Source organism: Aspergillus affinis (genome assembly GCF_023601865.1).
Source record: "Aspergillus affinis strain CMG 70 chromosome Unknown NODE_4_length_623078_cov_86_301200, whole genome shotgun sequence".
Classification (NCBI taxonomy): Eukaryota; Fungi; Ascomycota; class Eurotiomycetes; order Eurotiales; family Aspergillaceae; genus Aspergillus; species Aspergillus affinis.
In genome coordinates, this window is record NW_026515785.1 from 1 (window position 1) to 14,053 (window position 14,053).

General features: G+C 53.1%; 5 protein-coding genes across 5 annotated transcripts; 3 read left to right on the forward strand and 2 right to left on the reverse strand.

Annotated features, from left to right (window-relative positions):
- Positions 1-4,352: 4,352 nt before the first annotated feature.
- On the reverse strand, positions 4,353-5,360 carry KD926_007885 (dihydrodipicolinate synthase family protein; the record flags this gene model as incomplete). The annotated part of the gene is made up of 1 exon (XM_053102164.1): positions 4,353-5,360. The coding sequence occupies one exon, from the start codon at positions 5,358-5,360 to the stop codon at positions 4,353-4,355; it is 1,008 nt and encodes a 335-aa protein (XP_052960451.1).
- A 642-nt stretch (positions 5,361-6,002) lies between these two features.
- KD926_007886 (Gfo/Idh/MocA family protein) lies at positions 6,003-7,497 on the forward strand (the record flags this gene model as incomplete). The annotated part of the gene is made up of 5 exons (XM_053102175.1): positions 6,003-6,023; positions 6,087-6,249; positions 6,320-7,018; positions 7,077-7,167; positions 7,233-7,497. The coding sequence occupies 5 exons, from the start codon at positions 6,003-6,005 to the stop codon at positions 7,495-7,497; spliced, it is 1,239 nt and encodes a 412-aa protein (XP_052960452.1).
- Positions 7,498-8,142: 645 nt separating this feature from the next.
- On the reverse strand, positions 8,143-10,437 carry KD926_007887 (putative PHD finger domain protein; the record flags this gene model as incomplete). Its single annotated transcript, XM_053102187.1, has 2 exons — positions 8,143-8,283; positions 8,341-10,437. The coding sequence occupies 2 exons, from the start codon at positions 10,435-10,437 to the stop codon at positions 8,143-8,145; spliced, it is 2,238 nt and encodes a 745-aa protein (XP_052960453.1).
- An 816-nt stretch (positions 10,438-11,253) lies between these two features.
- KD926_007888 (uncharacterized protein) lies at positions 11,254-12,911 on the forward strand (the record flags this gene model as incomplete). The annotated part of the gene is made up of 2 exons (XM_053102198.1): positions 11,254-11,678; positions 11,744-12,911. 2 exons carry the CDS (start codon positions 11,254-11,256, stop codon positions 12,909-12,911), a joined length of 1,593 nt encoding a protein of 530 aa, XP_052960454.1.
- A 301-nt stretch (positions 12,912-13,212) lies between these two features.
- On the forward strand, positions 13,213-13,971 carry KD926_007889 (putative transcription regulator PAB1642; the record flags this gene model as incomplete). The annotated part of the gene is made up of 1 exon (XM_053102209.1): positions 13,213-13,971. The coding sequence occupies one exon, from the start codon at positions 13,213-13,215 to the stop codon at positions 13,969-13,971; it is 759 nt and encodes a 252-aa protein (XP_052960455.1).
- Between the last annotated feature and the right edge of the window lie 82 nt (positions 13,972-14,053).

Genomic DNA, 14,053 nt, shown 5'->3' on the forward strand with positions numbered 1-14,053 from the left:
CCCCCCCCCCCCCCCCCCCCCCCCCCCCCCCCCCCCCCCCCCCCCCCCCCCCCCCCCCCCCCCCCCCCCCCCCCCGAGATAAACACAGGATAGATAAAAGATAACACGAGAGATCCCAGTAAACACGTTGTATAAATAAAAAAAACCCCCGAGTAAGTAGACGATATATCCCAAAAGAGAGAAGAATGAGACGATTAGAAAAAGATAGGAAAGAAATCAGAAACTAGAACCGCAACGCTGACAGAAAAGAAAAGGAAAAAAAGATGATGGCGAAGAGCGTCAGGGGAGAAGAAAAAAAAAGGGCGAAAGTTTACTGTCGGGCGGTGAGGCTGAATTTTTGCCTCCCCGATCAGGCCCGACTGGAATCGACCAGTCTGGAGTGGCCGGTCTGGGTGAGAGTGGATAGTGGAGACATTTGCCTGAATTCTGTTTTTAATTTTTCAATCATCAATGGCGAAAAAGCAAAAAAAAAAAAAAAAAAAAAAAATTCTAACTTAGCCACCACTGGTTGGCCTTCGCTGGTCCCCCCGGTAAGCGACTCACCGCACTTGCTTTCAGGCAGAGAGATACTTAGGCTGACATACTGGACAACGCAGAATTGCTGTCTTCCACATATGTATAGGGCATGCATGTATGTAACTCTACCTGATTATACTCTTTTCTTGGTACAAACACAACATGAAGTATGCACATGGCTTTATGGAGGCGAAGAAGGAACACTTTGAATCCATCCGACAATGATCGCCCTCATCTCCTTCCCGCCCCCGTGGGGTCCCCGTTTTTTCACTCTGATCCACCCATGCTGAAGCTAGGGGGTTTGGGAACTTGAGAGAAAGGGGCTGGCCAAGATGGCCGTGGGCTTTTCTGCTAATTATTCCGAGCTAATTGTCAGCCACATTGGGATCAGTTGGTGATCATTGTTGGCCGTGCTCTTTCAACTTAGGGCCAGGTTCCCGATTGGGAAATATATAAGTGGTTAGCACTACCCCTGAGCAACCTTAACTTGAGACCATCCTCGACCAGTATGGAATATAATGATATTTATTTGAAGATCAAATTCATTGTTTAGATCGGATAAGTCTTGGATAGATACTTTTGCATCAAATCCAAATCAAAAACATGAATTTGCAATGCGTCTCTGTATCTAGTTCCAGCGACTTGGCCCGTTATATTGGTATGGAGCCTCCGACTCATCTCCCTGGACTTCCCATTCCCTTCGACTTGTCCAGCCGCCGTCATTGTACCACTCACGAATCAGTCCAGGGTAATCTATATCATGTGCATATGCGTAGGCCACGCGGTCTTTCGGACCAGTTGCTGCAGCAATAGGGCCTCTCCCGATGTTTGTCCAGAGTCCTTCCTTCCAACCCTTGTTACTGTAGTAGCGCTCCAAAATAACTCCATCCGAGGCAATGAAGACGTGGAGCCCATAGTCCTCGTGTGAAGGCCAAGGAGAGTGCACAATAGCCAGCTACAGGCTTGCTAGCCGCCCGGGCAGTCCTTGCCCAGTGGCCTTGAAACTTCCATTCGGTTGCCGAATGTGTTGAATGACTAGTGTATTGGGGTAACCTTACCCCCTCCGGAACGATCGCCCACGTAAGGCTTCAGTTTATCGTAGTCATCCCAGTTGACGGAACCAAAATTGTCCCTATGCATTCCTTCCCCAAAATCATGATTGGCCAAAAGCCTATACAATATGAGATCAGCTCGTCCGGCTCCCGCTTAGTGTCTATTATAATAAACGCTCACCGAAAGAGACCTGCCGGAGTGACAGCAAAATGCCCTCCTCTGTGAGTGTGGCTTGGACCGTGTCTACTTTTTTTCCACTTCCCGTCCTCATAAAGGGGTAGTCATTTTTGATGGAAGAGGAGGGAGAAAAGGGTCAATTTATGCTTCCATGAGCCAAACTCGACTCTGCTCAAGCAGAGCAAGTGCCCTTCAAGGCCACCGAATGCTTCGAGCATTGGGTACTTGTGCAGAACTGTCATGCGGAGTGGCTTGCTACGATGGATAGAGGACGCAAAGGGCTGCACGATTGAGTTTCGTCAATCCGTCAGTCCTCCAGTGATAACGATTAAAAAGCCGAGTAGAGTGCGTCGCTATTGCGAATTACATCGGGGAGAATCATACAACGCTAGTTAGTCAAAGCTATAATCATCTGCCCAGGGTCTAATGCGTGTTCCCTGTCCAGAAATCCTGGTTTTCGAGTCTAATGAACTTACGTGATTTGTTCTTGATGGTGTGGATTCTACATGAGCTATACGATCGTTGTACGTAATGACCCTATGAAGTGCTGGGTCTTCCAGATTCATGCTACTTCTAGACCTGCGCCACCTCGTCAGTGAGTCCGACGTATGTATACATATACCGAAAGCGGTGGTTAGAATATAAAAAGCACACAGCTTAGAAGTGTTTCCACGTAGTGAATTTGAGCCTTGTAGTAATAACCTGCCTAATATACGCAGAACATCTTGAAATATTTCCTCCCGCCCTCTTGGAACTTCTGCACCATGTGAAGAGAGTTTTGATATTGATTGTCTCCAGCTGAGATGAAGCATAGCTCCACCCGACTCACTCGTGGGCCACTCTGTTGTCAATATCTCAATGGGAAGGAAATATCTGCCTGTACGACACAATGCAGACGTGCATTAGCCCGAGATCTGCTGGTGATTGCCCTTGATTTTACTTCTTGAGTGGTCTGGAAAAACAATCCCAGCCTATAACCGACCACAGCCTGCCCATAACTATGTATCAGCGTCGGTATTACTTCGCGAGGTCAACGCCAGGCTCTGCAGCGTGGAGCAAGTAATTATTAGCACGTTGCAATGTATGTAAGCGAATGTGACACGTCCAGGAAGTATAAGACTCGTTTTTATATGTGACCTGCAATGTAGTTTGACACAGTCACATTCCAGGGCGGGCAGCGGCAAACAAATCGTAATACTGGCGCTAGTGCGAGTCGAATCGCAGCACGAGAAACATCGCAGATCAATGCTGTCACATTTACGTATAGCCTGCATAGCGAAGGGAAGTATTTACTTGAAGCCTCCGTTCTTTTACTGCGTTCCAAGTATGCTTCACTTGGTGTGCACCATGTTATCCACTGACGCGGATATCAGCTAGGGAGATCATATTTGCCACAGATGACTTCATTCGCACTTGACCGTAGCTACATCATCTCCACCTCTCGATCATCTAAGTCTTCTATACCTTTCCAAACGCCGTCACTATTTCAAATCCATTCAGCGACAACCCCATTGTCCATATCTTCCCATTCCGTGTATACCGCTTCTGCAACACCCTCTCTCTTTTCTTTTGTGTTGCGACGGGACAAAGAAAGGGAATGGATAGAGAGTACCTACCTAGCGATCTGCGGTATAGTTGCAACCACCTTCGCGTTACTGGTCAGGCTCTCTTATCTCGGTGATTAGAGTGGAGTGGAATGCTTGATCTAGAGCTATTCCTTGTGGATGTTGATTGAAGCTGCTATTGCCTTTGACCTAAGGTTCTGGGCAGAATAAAGCTTTTGTATACTTCAATATTCAGGGCAGGACATAGGCATACATAGCTACGTAGTTTCGGTACTGGATTAGGTTTAGTGGGAGTCAACCTACAGTGCTCTGCAGGCACCGAAATATAAGAAAGTGTTAGTGAATAACATCCATCTCTTCCCACTTCCATGAGCTTGACACCAGGTCTAAACTTCTTGTTTAGTCTCTACTAGTTCATATGTCACTATGATCCTAAATAGGGACCTTCTACTTATCACAGCTCCATCTGCAAGAAGCAAAGGCTCGGCATACTGTTGCACATTTGGAGAGTACCCTACCCTAATTACACTTGTAGAAATTGCGTGATCCAAGTACTATGCCGCGTCCCATCTAGAGCAAGACGAATTGAGAACGAATCTATTAACAGCTGCCTTTGACAAGGCATTCTAATCAGAAGTCACACGAGATAATCCATGACTAGTAGGACAGAGCTGAGATATCCATAGTGTTTACCCACGCTTGTATCCGTAACACTGGCATGCAGGCTGCAGCCCTCCCTTGTATTGGAGCCCCCCACACTCCATCCAGTCCATAGCAGTTTGTCCACCTATGAAATGCCACGCCGGTTTAGATTGGCGTGGGGGTTTCCTAAGGAGTTCTAGCCCCGCATTGATTCTGGGCCCGGTGTTTTGTCCGAGATTTTGAATCCGCGGATGATGTGCTGTTCTTCGTACATGGTTACTTAGAGGGCATGCAAATTTCTTTCATAAGATGGGAATTTAGGGATTTGGCAGGTTTAAAGCTCTCCATTTTGATCATGCAATCATACAAAATACATTCATTGAAAGTATATGAAACAGTTTAGGCGACGTCAGGAAGCGTCTTCTCCAAGTCAATCGCCTCCTTAATTCCCTCGGCCACAGCCTGGGTCTGTTCCGCGCTGAGGCGGCCCAAAGGCCGACGAGGGTAACCGCCGTATCCGTAATACGTCTGGATGGCTCCCTTGGTGCCGGGGATGGCAGTCTTCGTAAGAACCCAGTCGGCGGCGCTGAGCAGCTGCTGGGCCTCGACTGCCTCGGCAAAGCGACCCGCGCTCCAGAGGTTAAAGATGTGCACGCAAAGCTTGGGGATGACGTTGGCGCCACCAGCCAGGATGGCCGAGCCGCCCGAGGCCAGCGTCTGCAGCGAGAAGTCGGCGATGCCACCGAAGGCCACGTAGGGGTGGTTCTCGGTCTTCTTGGTCGAGATGTTCTTGCGCGGAGTCACCAGGGGAGACTCGGGAGTGATGGCGTTGAGGGCGCGCGCGACGCGGGTCAGTTTGCCAGTGTTGGCGCAAGTGAACTTGGTGCCGACGATGTTGGGGTGTTGAGAGATGCGGATGATGAGGTCGGAGTCCATGTCGATGCCGGACACGGCGCCGGGGTAGTTGTAGAGGATGATGGGCAGGGGAGAGGCGTCGGCCACGGCAGTGAAGTATTCATACAGCGTCTCGTCGTTGCCGACGGCGTAGCGGTAGTAGCTGGGGGGCACGATCAACGCGTACTCGGCACCGGCCTCGGCCGACTCCTTGGTCAGCTCGATCGTCAGGCGGATGCTCTGCTCGCTGGCGCCGGTGATGACGGGGACGTTCTGGAAGCCAGCCTCAACGAGGGCAGACCGCGTCTCGCGGATAACCGTCTTGCGCTCCTCCCGGGTCAGGTGAACAGCCTCTCCGTTCGATCCCATGGTGACCAGGCCGACGAGACCGGCCTTGGCCAGACGCACAGCGTGCTTGCGGATCGTGGGAACGTCGAGCTCCTCCGTGTCGGGATTGAAGAAAGTCATGGTGGGAGCGTAGACTCCGGTGCGGAGGGGGGTACGGGAAACCATGTTTACTGGAGGCTGAATAGGTATATGGTTAGTAGGGAGTAGATAATTGGAGGTCGAGTGGATAGGAAAATACGCACTGCACCTAAACAGATCGGGGGGAGACTGGAATGTGGATGGAATTGGATAGAGACAGAGACAGAGAGGGATCGCGAGAGGTGACAGCAGACGGCGGGGACTATATAACTTATAGGGCTGGGCCTCTCCGCTTTCCGGAGCGAGTTTACCCCTCAGGCAGCGATAGAATCACCCTGTATACGTACCTTAGTTACTCAGTACTGTATACTTACTGCTGTCGGCAACGGAAACGCGGGGCACCCAAGCAGAGACACCCCCACCTTCCTAATTGGCGGCCGTTCCTCGCCGGAGAGATAATTTTCCACCAATCAGCAGCGGTCCTGACCCTGACTCGGCGGATCAAAGACCGACGGTACCGTGACCCGATGGAGAAGAGGCGTCAATTCTTCCGTCATGCGAGGGGAAGAATGTCCAGCAGTCCGGCTTTATCTGTCGCGCTCCCGGCTCAATGGCATTTTCTTCGACTTTCTCTCCCTCATCGCTTGTGCGCAGTCGCTCTCTGACCCGCTGCATTCTGTAACCAACGGCAATTCCTTGTTTTTTTACGTGTGCGACAACAACGATAACATGGCTCCCAGTGTGTTGATGGTATGTTATCTGCATGACTAGACCTAGGTAGTCGTTCAATTGATCAATTGCTGACCCCAACAGGTTGGTACCGGCGAGTACACCACGGGCTACGTGGGTGGTGCTGCGTCCGGCTCCGACAAGAAAGTCGGCGTGGTCGGTTTGACGCTGTTTGATCTGCGACGACGAGGCAAGGTCGGCAAGCTGAGCATGGTGGGAGTGTCGGGTTCCAAGTTCCCAGGCATTCGTAAGTTGGATCCGGAGGGTCTCGAGGGAAAAGATCCGATGGACCGGGAGTGCTAATTGAACCTGGACAGGCGACCACCTGAACAAGAACATCTCGCAAGTCTACAACGGTCTGGACACCTCCTTCGACTCCTATCCCGCGGACAACAAGACCGACCCGGATGCCTACAAGGCCGCCATCGATGCCCTTGAGCCCGGCTCGGCCATCACCATCTTCACTCCCGACCCCACTCACTTCCCCATCGCCCTGTACGCCATCCAGCGCAAGATCCACGTGCTCATCACCAAGCCCGCCACCCAGCTGCTCGCAGACCACCTGACGCTGCTGGAGGAGGCACGCAAGCACGGCGTCTTCGTCTTCATCGAGCACCACAAGCGGTTCGACCCGGCCTACGCCGACGCGCGTGCCAAGGCCCAGAACCTGGGCGACTTCAACTACTTCTACAGCTACATGAGCCAGCCCAAGAGTCAGCTGGAGACCTTCAAGGCCTGGGCCGGCAAGGACAGCGATATCTCGTACTACCTCAACTCGCATCACATTGACATCAACGAGAGCATGGTCCCCGACTACACTCCCGTCAAGGTCACCGCGTCGGCGTCCAAGGGCACCGCCGTCGAGCTGGGCTGCGTTCCCGAGACCGAGGACACCATCACCCTGCTCGTGGACTGGAGACACAAGGCCGACTCGTCTAAGAACGCCACCGGTGTCTACACGGCTAGCTGGACGGCGCCTCAGAAGGCCGGCGTGCACTCAAACCAGTACTTCCACTGTAAGCAGTCCTTATATCCCCAACCTATCAGCAGAGCATGACTGACCAAATCAATCAGATATGGGATCCAAGGGCGAGGTGCGCATCAACCAAGCCAAGCGTGGCTACGATGTGACGGGCGACGAGTCCGGACTGAGCTGGTTGAACCCGTAAGTGTTCCCTAACCTAACCCAACCACCTCATATAGTTACCCAGAGATCTAACCCACAACCAGCTTCTACATGCGCTACGCCCCCGACGACGAAGGCAACTTCGCCGGCCAGACCGGCTACGGCTACATCAGTTTCGAGAAGTTCATTGACGCTGTAACGGCGGTCAACGAGGGCCGGGTGACGCTGGACCAGCTGGACGCGCGCCCTCTGCCGACGCTGAAGAACACGATCGCCACGACTGCCATCCTGCAGGCGGGACGGGTGTCGCTGGACGAGAAGCGGTCGGTGGAAATTGTCTCGGAGAATGGCCAGTGGGCTTTGAAATAGGAATCTTCTTGTATATAGCTTTATTTTGTATTGGCATGTATGTGAATGAATAAATGATATGATTGGGTAACGTGGTCAACTGTCGATGCTAGCAGCACCAAAGATTCCATCTCCTTCCTTGACCCTAGGTCAAACTGTGTGAATATGTCATGTCTCCGGCAGAAAAAGGAGCTGGTAGCTGATGATTTAGACTGAGATAGAGAGGAACAATCCAGCCCGCTCTCGAAAGAGAAAAGATTGATCAGGCCGGTGAGCGAGAGACAGTATGTAAATAAATGATGTATGAAACAGAGATTCCATATTCCATTTGCAGTAAACTTCATTTTAGTCCATGTACTCAATCGTTCAATCTCAAACATTCACACAACGTAAGTACCAGATGAAGCACAAGATAAACACCCCCAACACCGCCGCCATCCATTCCAGGATCGAGTTAAATGCTACCTAAATCCGATAGAAGCAACGCTGAGGAAGGTGGAAATGAAACAAAACTCAGACACCATATCGTAGACTCGTCAACGCCATATAACACAAAGCCCCGAAAAGACCAAAGCCTAAGATATCAATGCAGCCAGCTGGCAAGTAACCGAGAGAATCAAACGAGTAAAGCCCAAGAGCCTTAAAAAAAGAACAAGTAAAATAGATTCAACGACGAGGATTGTTGCGCACAATTCCGTCGGTGCCCTTGTTGAGCTTCACCCGACAGTCGGGACAATACCATTTGGCGGTTCGGCTGGGAACTTCGGAGAGACCGACGCAATTGAGGTGGAACCATTCTCGGTCGCACTAGACGTCAGGCAATTAGCTGTTGCGAGTATAAATAGAAAATGGACAAGCACTTACATCTTGGTTCTCACAACAAATCATCGTTCCGAAGCTCACGTCGCCACAGACGCAATAACGAGGTTCGTGGGGATCGATTTCCTCCAACACGCCATCCTCGTCGATGCGGATACCCTCGTGAGCTTGTTGGGGATCCTCTAACAAGCCAGGTTCGCGCGATCCGATGCGTTTCTTGGTGGGTTTGGCTTTGCGTCGGCCGTAACTGACTGCAGCGCCACCATCTTGCCCGGTGGACACGATTCCCGGAGCGGGTCGCTTGCGACGTCGAGTGGGCGCCGCAGCACCGTTCGCACTTTCGGGGATCGGAGTTCTGCGGGCAGGTGTGGCGCTCTTTCGACGCAGCTCGCGACCCCCTAATGTGATAGTAATGTTGGGGACGGGCTCCGCCGATGCGGCCGCAGAACGGCGTCGAGAGGGAGGCCGCGTCACGGGCGGCGTGGTGGTCCTACTTTCCTTAACGGCAGGGGCCGCCGCGGTGATGGTCAAGGGGATGGAACGTTTGGATCCGGTTGGGGATGGTGGAGCAGGGGGGGATGGCTTTCGCGCATCAACTGCATCGGCACCGGCTACGGGCACATTAGTCGACGCCAGGGTGGTGGCCGGAGCGCTGGATGTGCTCACACTCGTCTCCACTAGGGTGGGAGATTCCTTGCTGGTCCTACGGCGTTTACTGGCCGAACTGCGCAGGGCCACACGTGTCTCACTTTCCTGGGGTGTCGAGGCCGGCAGAGGAGACGGAGGAGTCGCAGCGGGAGGAGGAGGTGAGGATACGACGGCCGAGGAAGAGCTCTCGTCGAGGCTCCTCTTCTTGGTGGCAGCCCGACTGGGTTTTTCCGTGATGAGAGCATCCTGAGAGCTGACGGGGGCGACGACAATTCCCTGTTTGGCCGCTAACTCCGCCTCCGCAGCGGCAAGGGCTGCCTGTTCCCGCGCCTGGTTCTCGCGCTTGAGCTTCTTGGCCTCGTTTAGCTTCATGCCCCGGTTGCTAAGCTTTGTCTCGAAGGTCCCCTCCGGATCCTTCATTCCTTCGGTGCGTCGGACCAACTGGCCAGGGATGTAAGTGCTCATGATGTCGTCACAGTCCACGAACTCAGTCCCTTCCGCGTCCGACTTGGACTTGGCTGCGCGGTACGCCTCCCATCCCCGCCCCCGGAGAGCCAGCTCGCGGTGAATCATGACTTCGCTGGGTTGCCACACGGCGTTCTTCTTCATCTTCTTGCGAAGTTTGGTCATTTCCCATTCGGTGAGACGCAGCCACGGCATGTCCTCGCTACCAGGTTGTGCGTCCTCCGGAGGCGGTTTGAGCAGGGCCAGGGCATTACTAGTCGAGATGGCGGTGACATTGTTGGGATCATGGGTAGCTGCCGAGGTCCGTGATCGCCGGCGCTGCTTCTCCTTCTTGGCCGGACTCAATCCCAGCTCCATGGGCGACTCGGGCGGAACGGCCTTAGGTTCAGCCTCCACGTCGGAATGCTCAGTGCTCGCGATGGGGGAATCGCGATGTAGGCCTGCCAGATGTCCGGTCGCGGAGCGCCGCGATCGAGATTTAGGACCGCGTCGGGCATTGTCATGGCTATCTAATCGAAGGGTAATGCGCGTCGTGGTCGGCGCACCTTCGTCGCCCTTCTTCGAGGACCGACCGCGTTTTGTGGCGGTCGCGGTGGGGACAGGGGGTGCGGGGGTAGGTTCGCGTGAGGCCGGCTTGGGGAGCGCGTTCAGCTTCTGTCGAATGCAATCTAATCGATTAAAGTGACGATCGACCACGTCATAGAGACGACAGGCCTCGGCGTAGGCGGACTCGCGAGCGTTGATCGCACTGTCAATCTGGGTGGAGATGTCTTTGCGCAACGTGCGAGCATCGGGACGAGTATCTGAGGCGAGTTCAGGGAGCTGACCGTAAGTCTTGGTGGAATTATGGACGCTTTGCGCGGCATCCAAGTATCTCTCATCCAGACCGCGAATGAGCGTGAGGGAACGAATGAGGTCGGCGGGAAGGTATTCGGTGTAGTCGATATAATCTGTGACGGTGGCTTGCGCGTCTGGATCGAATGGGCCATCCAGGATCACGCCGCCTGAGTTGTCGTGAAAGTCGGACATGATGAGATGGGTGGAGAGTGGAGGAATCGGAGATGGAGGAGAGCTATAGGGGTGGGAGATGGGGAGGTGGAGATGCTCTTAGAGCGAGGACAGCACCAGGGGTGTCAGGGTGCGACCATACAAAAGAGACTAAGGTCGAGACATGGGTTGCGCAGAAAAAACCGGCCCCAGAGTCTTGTCAGAGGGAGGTGAAGTAGAAGAAGAGAGAACGTGGGATGGGAAGAAGGTCGAGGACAGACAGAGGGAACCTCAGAGCCTGGGAGCCTGAGAGTCTGGACTTCGCCGGGGACATCGGAGGAAGGTTCTTCCGAACTATATCTATGCTGGTTGCTGAGTCATCCAGTCAGTACTTCACTTTCACTATTTTGCATTTTGATGGCATTCTCTCTCAGGTTTGTTATTGTGATGATTCATGTGAATCTTTATTAAAAGCAGCTGAATGATCATAATTATTCCTCATATAACCTAGAAATTCCCCCGAACAGTATTCATAAAATCATATCAAGAATCCTTTCATCTCTTCATCAGATCACTGAACTTCAAGCAACCTGCAAGTGAGCAAGTGAGTGAACAAGTAGCAGATGAAAGTGGAAGTGGAAGTTGGAAATGAAAATTACATTAAGATTCACTCGCCTTTGGACCCAGTCACCAGGCAGCCCATTCACGCTGAAAGGGGATGTTCTGTGCTCCCCCAAAGCAAACGCCAGTCCATTTCCTCCTTCAACTCTCATCTCCCCTCCCGTTCTACCAGCAGTGTTTGTCGTGTTTTCATCCTATTTCATCCCATTTAAAAGGACTTGAAAGCACTTTCACAAAATGGATCGGGTCAGCCGTTTGTGCCTCCTTTTCGACCAGGATGAGGCTCTGTTGCAAATCAATACCGGGCTAAAAGTGGCTGCACCTGAGCCTATCGTTGAGAAGCCCATCTTAGAAGAGGTGTCTAGTGAACAGACCGCCACTCTAGTGGAGGACCTCGACAAAGTCTCACCTGACAAGGCGACTCAGCAACGGGTCACAACTGACCCCAATTTGAAACCCGATCAGGAGTCTGAATCGACTGCATCGCCATCATCCGAACAAATCTCCAGCGCCGCCCCAGATCCTCTAGAGAATGACGGGTCTTTCTGTCCCCTATTGGGCATTTCCAAGTATCCGTACAGGTTCCTCAAAGACAGGCTGTCTCAGAGTGTGGCCAGTCGATTTTTCGATCGTGGCCAATTCTGGAGCAGAAGTTGGGATGTGTAAGTCTTCTTTTTCTGTTTCTTAAATGGTCAGTTGAACGTATTGATCTGACAAGATATAATAGTTATTATTGTCATCTTCCCTCTCGCCTGGGGCCCAAGTTTCTCCTCCTCGTTCCTGCCTCCCAGTTCCGAAAGCTCATTCGAGAAATTAATCGCGAGCTCGACTGTCATTTGTCGTTGCCATCAGACCCCAAACAAGGAATGCTTCTTCCCTTCCGGGAGAAGAACTGGTATCCCCAGCCCGTCTTCCTCGGCAAATGCGATGGCGTACAGGCCAAAGACGAGCTGCAGGCGAAGGTCCCTCCCCCGGCCAATCATGGCCAGCCAGAGGTAGACGAGCAATACTTGGAATACGAGACGGTCCTCGAGGCGGCATGGGACTTGACCCGAAACAAGAGGAAGTCTAAAACCAAGCTGCAGCAGCGCTTCCAACAGCAACAGCAACTAGTGCAGTGCTACGAGCGCACACAGAGCTACCTGGGGTGGCATTCTCACGAGTCCGAGAGCCAACCCGCCGTCCTTGACGCTGCCTCGTGGGCGGACAAGGCCAACATTCCGAACACCCCCAGCCCAGCTGACTGGGACATGACCCAGCCCATGCCGTACCCCTTCTGGAAGAACCCGGTGCTCATCAGCATTGACGTCGAGTGCAACGAGCGATGTCATTCCCAAGTGACGGAGGTGGGCATCTCGACTCTAGATCTGTCGCGTCTGTCGGGCGTTCCGCCGGGCGAACAAGGGGCGCAGTGGACGGCGCAGATCCAATCGCGCCACCTGCGGGTGCACGAGTTCGGACACATTGTCAACCATGAATTCATTCGCGGCTGTCCCGCATACTTCAAGTTCGGCACCAGCGAATGGGTGTCACTCGCCGACCTGGCGGTGATGGTACGGGAGGGATTCACTCCAGCGTTGGACCAGGGAGGCGAGCCGCGCGCGGTGGTGGTGGTGGGCCACAACCCATCAATGGATCTCGCGTCTCTCCGAGAGATGGGGGCGCCCGTGGAGGTCAAGAGCAACGGAGTCGTCGACATTGTGGACACGGCGGAGACATGGCGCATCATGCGGGGCGAGTTATCAGCGCGATCCCTGGGTGCGATTCTGGCGGATCTGGGGATGGCGGGCTGGCACCTGCACAATGCCGGCAATGATGCACGCTACACAATGGAGGTGCTGATCCGGATGATGCTGAATCATTTTCTTGAGCGTAGGGCAATGAGCACTAGTTAGTAGTTAATTCGATCAGATGGATTGTGCCTCAGGGTTATAGTTAACAGCCAAATCATGGGGGGATTACTGCCCCTTGAGAATTCGAGATTAATTGAAGACGATTGCCGAGTGGACCGCCTGACGTAACCAAGTACTGTTAACTAACTAATTAACTAACTAACCCCTCCAACTCCAAATTTCTTCCAAAACAATCCAGTGTCTGTATAATAATTGCAACCTCAACCTCAATCCCCCTCCTCTAAGACAATCACCACCCCTCAATCAACAACATCAAAAAAGAGGAAGCTGAGGAACGATCACAATGCCTCGCCAACCCCAATCCCTATCTCTAACAACACACCTCCCCACCCTCACCCCGCAATCCCTCCACCGCGCAACCCAACACCCCTTCCTCCAACGCGCTGGCCAGGGCACGCTCCCGAAACCCGTGTTAGAGCAATGGCTCTCCCAAGACCGTCTCTACGCGCAGTCCTACATCCGCTTCATCGGCCTACTCCTCTCGAAGATCCGGTTCCCCTCTAACCCGCAATCGCAATCGCAATCCCTCGAATCCCGCCTCGCATCAATCCTAATCGACGCCCTCATCAACATCCGCCGCGAGATCGAGTTCTTCGAATCTACGGCTGCAGCGTATGGACTTGGTCTAAACACACCAACACCTACAGCAGATGGGAATGGGAAGGAGGACTTCGGACCCAACGCCATCACGCACGCATATATCGATCTCTTCCTGGCGGCTGGGAGTGCAGGGGCCTCCTTACTCGAAGGGATGGTGGTTCTGTGGGCGACGGAGACATGCTATTTACGGGCGTGGAGGTTCGCGGCAACGTTTTTGGAGCAGCGCCAAGGTCAGGGTCAGGATACAGACGGGGGGGCGCTGCGGAAGGAGTTTATTCCGAATTGGTCAAGTAAGGAGTTTGAGGGGTTTGTGGATGGGATTGGGGAGTTAGTAGATGAGATGGCGGCGAGTGGTGAGAAGGAGGTGACGAGACGGTGTGAGAGGTGGTGGAGGCAGGTGGTTTGGTTGGAGGAGAGATTTTGGCCGGATGTGAGTTTGTAGGTAGATTGGTACCTATCATTGATGAGAGGTGTGTTATCATGTATGTACTAGGAAATGGGGATCCAGGTCAATAGGATCAAGT